Raw genomic sequence first — 9,505 nt, forward strand, 5'->3', positions numbered from 1 at the left:
ACTGTTCCAAGCATAGCTTGGCCAAAAATAGGATCCTGGGACTCCCTGTCTGAAATTCAGCTTCTGAATAAATGCAATTATTAACAGTGCTTGGTGGGACAGAGGTTCTCTTTGAAGTCCACATCCATGGGCAGCTAGAGTTTAAGTCACTGGACAGAAAAGAGGCCTGAACAGCTTGTTCATGTGGCTACGCTTCTGTTAAGCTGCAAGATTCTCACTCTACAGCAATTTTGATTTTTTTAAAATGCAGGTGTTAAGAACAAGCAAACCAGCAGACTTACAGAGTGGAGTGCACTGCAGTTGTCTCTCAGAGAACACAGTCAGGCTGGGAGAGGGATAAGGAATGCTACAAAAAATGGTTTTACATGTTCTTTATTTAAGTGAAATGAGCAAGCAAAAGTAGAGGTTTCACATTGATTTCTGCTGAGTTTGTGCCTCTTATGTCAGCTACTACAGATGGTTACATTGCATACTGCAGTTTTATAGCCTCGAGAGCCTAACACAGATGCCAAACAAGCTGGCATGGTGAGCAGGGACTTACAGCATTCACAGTAACTACCAGAGGAGACAAAAACATCGAGCAGTTCCTAAGGATCTTGCATTTTACATTTTTCAGGCAAAATAATTACACCATCATAGACCCAACACAAACATCAGCACAGGCAACAGATTTGAGAGTGTAAAAAAAAATTGACAGCATCCTCACGAGACTGAAAGCTCATCACAACAGTGAGCTGTGAGTGTCACTTTGGTCTGCTGGGACACACACTTTAAATCACCTCCCAGAGTTTGTGGTTGTCTTTTACTCCTGATAAGACTTCACAAGGAGCCACATGAGCAATACAGTAATCAGGACAATAATGAAGTTGAGGAAAATTTCTTGTGAGGATCGGTCCATTTTTTGGGAGTAGTCAGGGGAGAGCAGAGGTCAGCAGGCAGAGCAGGGGGAAAACTTCAGTGACTTGCTGGGAGCGTCCTTGAGCTCAGCCTTTAGGTCACAGGCTATTTCAAGGAAAAAGAAAAATTTGTGTAGAACAGAAGCACAAAGGTGGCAGGTTCAGCAGAGCTATTTATATGGGTGTAAATAAATGTTATTCAGTGGCTAGAAGGTAGTAAGCACTGGGAGCACTAAAATGTAAAAGCTGTCTCTGGCAGCTTATCACCTTCTTTGATTTCCAGTACATGAGAAGAAACTTTCTCAGCATCACCCCTAGATACACTGGGCAGGAGTGAGCAGTCCCTGGAAATAAGTGCTGCTATGTGCAAGCATTTTCAAATAAAAAATGTCCAAGCCTCCTTTATTAATTTCAACAGCTACACATTGTAAATATGGTTAGACATTTTTAATATTTACATTTGCTTGCATAGTTTTATCTTTTAAAGAAACTAAGACTAAATTATTCTTTTATAAAGTAAGACTAATAAAATTGAATTATTTATGTTACCACTAAAAGTACAAGGAGAACCTTAGGTTAGACACTTTCATTTCTGAAAGCTTCATAAATTTTTTTAGTTAATTCCACAGATAAAAAGTTGTTTTCTCAAGCATCTTCTGATGTTCCTGCACTTTCAAGCTGTTATAAATCTCTTACTACAGAAATTCCATTCAGTTTATTTTAAAAAACCTTGGTTGTTTTTTTATTTACTTTATCACATCAAGTTTTGCATTTTATAAATTCTTGGAGTTCACACAGGGAAATGACAATAATTTTTCATTAATATCATGCTCCAGCCCCACCTGTATGCCATATAAATAAAATCTAAAATGTTTAAATGAATGAGACATAAGCTCTAGACAAAGAATTACAGACAGAAGACCAAAATCTTAGCAGAGAAGAAAGATTAGACTGTAATATCTGTAGTGCAAACAAGAGAAGCCCTGGGACCATAACCAAATTAAGACAGTTTAAATAGAAACTTTCGTTTGCAGATTAAATATTAAAAGCCCAGTGTAAGCAGTTAACAAATTCCTACATTCCCAAGTTGTTTTGCCAGCCTCCTATGTCTTTGTACAAGAGAAAATCTGACCTAATAACTAAGCCAAGTGTTTTACCTTGAGGAGGTAAATGGGTTCCAGTGGTTCTGTCTCTGGACTTTGGATCACTGTAGGTATTATTTCCCTGTCAGCTTCTGCCTACCTCCCATTTGGTCTGGATGCCCCAGTCCCTGTGTGAGAACTGAAGTAGGCTGAGGGAGGAGAGCAACAAGTGCATTGGCAACCCAGATGCTGACATCACCCCCAAAATATTTTAAAAGGGCTAAGCTGGGCTGCAGACTTTGATTAAGGCTGTTCCTGCAGTGGTGTCTTTGGGCTGATTTACTTCTTTAAGTTCTTCTGACAGGGCACTGTGATAAGAGCAGAGCTGTGTGTAGCCCTTGGGATTCGATGGGATTTTACAAGAATTTCTTTTGGCCACTTGGTGCCTTCATGCCCCTTGTGGGGAAAAGAAAAGGAAAGAAAGAGCTGCTTGCAGAGATCTATGTGTAGATATCAGGATCTCTCAAGATCATGTCCAGTGTATGGAGCCCTGCCTACACATCACTTTCTTAAGCTCAGTACAGCTGTTGCTGTTCTGTAAAACTATAGTCCCTACAGCTTCTCAAGTTCATAGGCATTTAAAATACAGTGAATAGGAATAAAATATTCTTTGCGTTTAAATACAGAATACTGAAATCCAGGATCATTTGCTGCATAGAAATGTTTGGGACTGAGAGATCAGAACAGCACAATCCATTGCTTTTAAGAGCCACTGACTCACCTGGATGTTGTTCACTCACTGATTTTTAGTACTATGCTACTGCTGCATCTGCCTGGGCATACAGAGATGTCTTTCTGCCACTCTGCAGTGTACCTTCCCAGAAAGCACACTGTTCTGTGGCCTAGATAGCTGTAATCCCCACAGCATCTTATCTTTGCCCAAGGCACTGCTAGAACTTGTATACATGAGCAAAAAGAGATGTCTCTTTGTTTGTTTTACATCAATACCACTGAGAGCCTCAGCACACTGGGCTGGACTGAACCAGGAGCAGACTGCCAGCCTCATGCTGCCATGGATTCCCCCAGGTCAGAGCCTTTCCTTCAGATGAATGATCATTCCCATTGAAATCAGATAGATCACTTCTGCAACACGGTGCTGCCAGATAAGCATGAGGACCCTGATCAGGTTTAAGTGTGTAAAGCTATCCCCAGTGCTGGCCTCATTCTCACTGCCAAACACCGCGTGAGATATAGGATGCAGATTATTTAATTATTCTAATGCCTGTGGTATTTATATTTGGGCATATGTGAGGTAGTGTAGCTCAGGGTGTCCAAGCTTTCTGTGACCCTCCCCCCTCCATCAGCTCCCAGGTTTCAGCCTTTGCACTGCCCTGGCACCCCCATCATGCTGCCATGTCCCTGGTGAGGGAGGCTGCTGGCTGGAAACCAGCCTGATGGAGAGCAAAACAAAACAAACAGCTGTGGGTAACCAGGGGAGTGGAGGGAAGGGTTGCTTGGGTTTTGCTGGATGGTTTCTCTAAATAGCCTCCCCACACAGTCACTGGAGGAAAGGGAGAATACAGCCATGGAAATCTTCCCTTTCACTGGCTTGACTGCCTTCTCACTGCTCTTCTAGACACCCAGGCAGCATGTTCACAAAAGTCAGCATGCTGCATGGGAGTCCTCTGCTAAAATATACAGATGAAAGAGCAAAAGCTTAACCCATGTCTTGTTCAGGTGTCAGATACTTAAGGAAGTTTGTGGGGTCCTATTGCAATGCATGCTGTTCTGTGCTGAGCCACCAAAGCCCATCCTCTCAAGGAAAACTTGGGCAACCTGTACCATACTTACAGGGAATTTGGGAAATACAGATTCAAAATGCTCCCCCTGTGCCTGAAGGAAGCAGGGAGGCTTCCTTCCTCTGCAGGCTATTCCCTTCCTCTGCATGTTATGAAGTGTAAATCTCTGAATTTCTCATGCAATGGCTGGAGAGGAGGTATTAACAAACATACCTGAGCTGTGGAATGTTCCTGGGTGTTAACCATAAATCCAACCAGTGTCTGAACAGCTGACTTCCATATACCATATATTAGTCTGGAGTTGCCAGAAACTGAATGTTCTGACCCACCCCAACAGGCCATTTTCCTGCTGTTTATGAACAAAGAACTCAAATACCTTAGGGGATGAATTTTTAAAAGGATGGTTTATTTAAGCAAGGGATTTAATATGGATTAGGAAAGCAGAAAGAAGATGAAGAGCAGAATTAAGCAGATGGTTTTGCTTTAAATGGTTGCCCAGAGGTTTAGATACCATGCCAAATATTTTTCCTCTTGACGCTTTTTTTTTCTTCTTTTTTTCTGACAGATCTTGATGCTCTCAGCTTTCATGTGGCTCATGCTCCCCCTTCATGCCTTACATATTCAAACTTAAGGCCCTACTCTATTTTAAAGTTGCTGTGACGACCTCAAGTTCTTCCCAGCCTACTAATCAAGTAGCACATAACCCTTCAAATTCATTCTTATATAATTGGAGCAGATTGTGTTCATTTTTGCTCTCATTATTACCTTTCTCACTAAGTGCAGGATATAAATATTCAGATCTGCTAATAATTGATTCATTTTTAAATTGCCACCTACTCTCTAGTATAATCATGAGTATCTTCTTAGAATACCCATTTGAAGCACTGATGTCTTGTCTGTGTGAACTCAAGTTTGCAGCCATCTACTGTACTTGTAATCACAGTGTTTCACAGCTAACTATCACATTAAGCTAGGGGAAATGGAGACAACCATTACTTGAAATTGCTCAGCAGGTCTTAAATCTGGTGATTTACTGGACTTGTAAACAGACTCTGCAAAAAGCTACCGAGCAGAAGATGTACAAAGGAGACTGAACATTACCACATCTCATTTTAGGCTCCTAACAACATTCACAACAGGGGCAGCAGGATACTACCTGCCAGGAAGGTGTGAGACCCACAGCTCTCAGTGTGATGGTTGTGTGACTGTAGCACAGAGCCTCCTGCAAAACCAGCACAGGCTCCCTTGAAGGAGTTAGTGAAGGAAAACCAGCACTCAATACATACGAGTAACCCACCTGCTGTAGATGTTTCCTGTAGGGTCAGTGTTCCTTTAACTCCAAAGATCATACAGACTACCTCCAAAGGGGTTTGGGGGGAGACTAGGAAGGCTGGGCTTGGCCAGAAGTCAGAGGTCTGTATTTTTAGCAGATGAACCTACCTGAGTTCCCAAGAACAGGATTCACACCAGCTATGGAGTGGCACAGAGGAGGCAGTTTCTTGAGTGAGATGACAGAGGATACAATGGGTCAAAGCAAGCTTAAATGCTGCCATCATTTGAGATCCAGAAACCTTGTCTGTGCTGAAGAGAAACACTGCAGCCTACTAAGACAGAGTTGGTTTTAGCCTCCCTTCTGAGGTAAGCCTTTCAGTCTTTTATTTTAAATCCTATATGGGTTGGCACTGCTGAGTTCCTTCCTCAATGTAAGGAACAGGATCCTCCAAAGCCAACAGTGTCCAGTGTCACTGCCAGAAATGCCATGTATCACTCCTATGTAAAACTACCTATTCAGCAGATCAGGAGAGTCCTACAGACAGGTTGTATGACACTTACATTAATGACATTATGTCCTTTGGGACTTACTAAAGTGCAAAACAAAACTGAAGGCCCCAAAATGGGCAGAGACATCAGATCAGCAGAAGCAAAGGAGAAATAATTAAATATTCAGAGCACACAGTCACAAAATTAGTAATTAAATGCATTTGTGTGCATCTTACCATCTACTGCAAAATAGATTTCACAGAATGACAGAATAATTCTGGTTGGAAAAGACCTTCAAGATTTTTGAGTCCAACTATTCACCTGATGCTATTGAGCCCAGTGTTAAACAATACCCCTAAGCACCCCTTCTACACATCTTTTAAACATGTCCAGGTCTGGTGATTTAACCATCACCCTGGGTAGCTTGTTTCAGTATTTGATAACCCTTTCAGTGAAGAAGTTTATTTTAACATTCAATCTAAATTCAATTTGCATCTCTGGTGCAAATTCAGGTAATTTCATTTTGTCCTGTTGCTTCTTACTGGAGAAGACAACAACCTCCACCTTGCTACAACCTCCTTAAAGGTAGTTGTAGAGAGCTATACGGTCTCCCCTCAATCTCCTTTCCTCCAAACTAAACAATCCCAGTTTCTTCAGCCTTTCCTCATAAGATGTGTTCTCCAGACCCCTCACCAGCTTGATTGCTCTTCTCTGGACTCCAGCCCCTCAATGTCTTTGTAGTGAGGGGCCCAGAACTGAACACAGTACCTGAGGTGCAGCCCCACCAGTGCCAAGTACAGGGGCAAAATCACTTCGTTTTTCCTGCTGGCCACACTGTTTCTGATACAAGCCAGGATGCTGTTGGCCTCCTTGGTCACCTGGGCACTTCTTGGTCACCTGGGCACATTGCTGGTTCCTATTCCCCTGGGTGTAGATCAATGCCTCCAGGTCCTTTTCCTCTGAGCAGCTTTCCAGCCACTCCTCACCAAAGCTGTGGCATAGCACAGGGTTGTTGTGACCCAAGTGCAGGACCCAGCACTCAGCCTTGTTGAACAATTCCTTAGATGCTGCAAGCATCATTTCTTCAAACCACAGAAAACTACACCCCCATTTTCCCAGCAGGACCTCCTTGAGAGACACACATGGGAGATGAAGTTCTGGATTCAGGTCTCTTATCCCTCAGGGCAGGCAGGAATAGGACTGCAGAGCAATGGGGGCACAAGGTAGAGAGCTACTGCCTGCCACTGATGGTCTTTCAGGTCTTATGGAGTTTTATTCTCAATATGGAGAGCAGAGTACATCTTTCTCTATATTATTAATGTTTGCAGGTCACCAATCTCATTCTTATAGAAAACACTGCATGTATTGGTGAATAAGACTTTCAAATTTTAATGATTACAGAACTCTTTCTCACAGTCTTTCCTTCCTATTTAGCTTTGTTTCACCATGTCTTTTTAGTGAGGCCATTCTTCAAAAGGAACACAATAGGGAATGTGTAGTAGGTTGGGAATCATCATTCTTTTCACCCAGTCTGAAGGGTGGGATTAATCTCTTCCAATATCTGTCTCACATTACAGTGAGTGAGGAGAACAAGTCCTCCAGCTGACAATTTACTTGACATAAAATAGATATTTACAGTTCTGTGGAAGATATTTAGCTCTATCTCCACAGTTATGCAAGATGAATATAGCCAGGAAAGGCCGGGATAAGTACAAAAAGTGTTTCAGAGAAGATTGCAATAACAGAAGTATGGGGCACAAGTCACACAAACATTTAAAATTGTTGCCAGGTCACATTTTTTTCTGACAGAGTTAATTTCTTTTTAAACTTGTTCTTATCCCATTTTTATTATCTTGTTTTATAATTTTCATTTTAATTTTATTTATTTTAGACTTCTTTTCACTACAAGCCTGGAGTCAGAAAACACTCCTCTTATTTCTATGCAATGTATTTAACTCAATAAACGCTCCAGTATTTTGAGCCAAACTGAAAACCCATGTGGCAGTGCAGCCAGACCAATAGAAGATCATAGGCAGCCCTGAACAAAATGGGCAAAGAAGACAAGATGAAATTACTTCAAAGGCACCACAAATGAGAAGTAGGACAGGAAGGAGAAAGAGACGGAAACCTAAGTTTTAGTGTTTTACAGCTGGCTATCTGCAAACTAAATGTCAGGTCAGGAGCGAAGAAAACATCAATTCACCTGCAATAGCAGTGACCCTGTCACCTTGGGGACAACAAAGACAGTAAATAGCATTTAGGAGCTTAAATATCAGAGGTGGAATAATGCAGAAATGCTGTAGAAAGTCAGCCAAAACTGATGTGTTTCTCATCTCAGCTTTTACATTCTCCCTCTTGTTCTGAAAGGAGCTGAATTCTGAGACACAGCCTTTATCTTTCACTGAACTTGAAGGAAAGGCAATAAAAGGCAAATTCTCCCAGTGCTGCTGAACATCAGACCTTGCAGTTAATGAGTTTCTCCTGGAAGATAACTAAAAGTTAGTAGGGGATTCATGGTTGTGCAATGGGATGTGCTCTGTGCTCTCACCAGTCTCCCTTGTCCAGCTAGCAGAGGCTATCAAGGGGCTTTTGAGCTTAGCCATCTGTAAAGCTAATTTCAGCAATCAGGTCAAGGTTACAGAGATGCAGATAGCTATGACCACACTCTTCCATGCTGTTAGAGCTCAGAATGTGCTGTTGGATGGAGCTGCAGTTTGGGCAGAGAGAGTGGGCAGGTGCATCGTTAACCCCTGTGACTGCAGGCTCCTCTGCTACCAACATCTTCAGGACCAGAGCATTCATGGCCTTTGCCACATCAGTAGAAAGTCCTTATTGCTATGGATGCCATTTCTGGCATTTATGCTTGAACCAGCAGACTTCTGACCACAGATAAAAGATGTTAAAGGAACAGAGAAAAAAAAAATCTAGTCAGCATTTTTTCACAGAAAAACAATCCACAAGCTAGTAGTCAAATACTAGAGGGACTGATAGTAGAAGCTGTAGTAGAAGAAAAGCACATTCAAATCAGAATACAATCAAGCTTTTTTTAAACTCATTTCTGAGATGTAGAGGAAATTTTTACAGGTGGTCTAGGAAAGATTTAGGTGAAGCAGGGTCAGAGGCATAGGCAGAGAAGTCCGTAATTCTGTACTCGGGCCTTGATGTACCTTCATGTGCTTGCATCAAGACTGATTGATGTCTTTTTAGCTATCAATGTGTTGAAAGCAAAAGCCTTCAGCAGAGTCCATCCATCCTGGAATGGGGTGCAAAGCAATAAGGGATGCTGTGAACTTATGGCCTCTTGGTATCAGCATGGTAACCAGTTGTATAAGCAAAGACAGGGTGCTTTATCTCTGAAAAAAGAGGCAAGTTACTGTAAAGTTATTTCTGAGTAGGAGTTGGGCCATGAGATGCTGCAGATGTCAGGCAGATTTTCCCCTTGCTCTACCACAGAGTGAGATGTCTGTGTGCCCACAGTCCTGCTTAGTTCTGTCACATGAAACAGACCAAGTCTATAATAAACTGTGTCCTGGCACCATGTAGAAATACAGTTTTTATCTCTGTGAACAATCATATCAGCACTACTGCTATGTGAGAAGGTTTTAGCTTGAACTCATACAGCTGTCGGGCAAGTTCTTCCATCACGAGTCATTTATAAGGCAGCCTGAAAATACTCCCTATGAGGAGGGTTTGCCTTGAGTTTCTAGGTTGTGCCAACACATCCTGGTACTTCCAGCCTACAGTCTTTGTGTGGTTTTACAGGACTTGTGCTGACCAACCTGTTCTGGGAAGCTCTTCCAGAACAGCTCTTCCAGAACAGGCAGTCTGAGTGTCTGCTCTTTTGCCTGTGAGCCCTTGCTCTAGATACCTCTTCTCCAGAGGACATTTTTCATATTTACCACAGAAAAACAAACCCTGATGCTATGGGTATTTCCAGAAAGTAGCACTATTTCTCCTCACACAGCCA

General features: G+C 42.2%; 1 protein-coding gene across 2 annotated transcripts; it reads right to left on the bottom strand.

Annotated features, from left to right (window-relative positions):
* Positions 1-356: 356 nt before the first annotated feature.
* Positions 357-2,183, bottom strand: SLN (sarcolipin). 2 transcript variants are annotated; one of them, XM_071734812.1, is made up of 2 exons: positions 2,054-2,183; positions 357-1,002 (listed from the first exon to the last, which is right to left on the bottom strand). In XM_071734812.1, the coding sequence occupies exon 2, from the start codon at positions 896-898 to the stop codon at positions 803-805; it is 96 nt and encodes a 31-aa protein (XP_071590913.1). In that variant the 5' UTR covers positions 899-1,002; positions 2,054-2,183; the 3' UTR covers positions 357-802. The 2 variants fall into 2 exon arrangements, with proteins under 2 accessions (XP_071590913.1, XP_071590902.1); XM_071734801.1 differs by having other exon boundaries at positions 357-1,066.
* Between the last annotated feature and the right edge of the window lie 7,322 nt (positions 2,184-9,505).

This window comes from Heliangelus exortis, chromosome 1, assembly GCF_036169615.1.
Source record: "Heliangelus exortis chromosome 1, bHelExo1.hap1, whole genome shotgun sequence".
Classification (NCBI taxonomy): domain Eukaryota; kingdom Metazoa; phylum Chordata; class Aves; order Apodiformes; family Trochilidae; genus Heliangelus; species Heliangelus exortis.

Excerpts from the sequence above, each read along its gene's own strand:
- SLN (XM_071734812.1), bottom strand. The coding sequence starts at position 898 with ATGGACCGATCCTCACAAGAAATTTTCCTCAACTTCATTATTGTCCTG.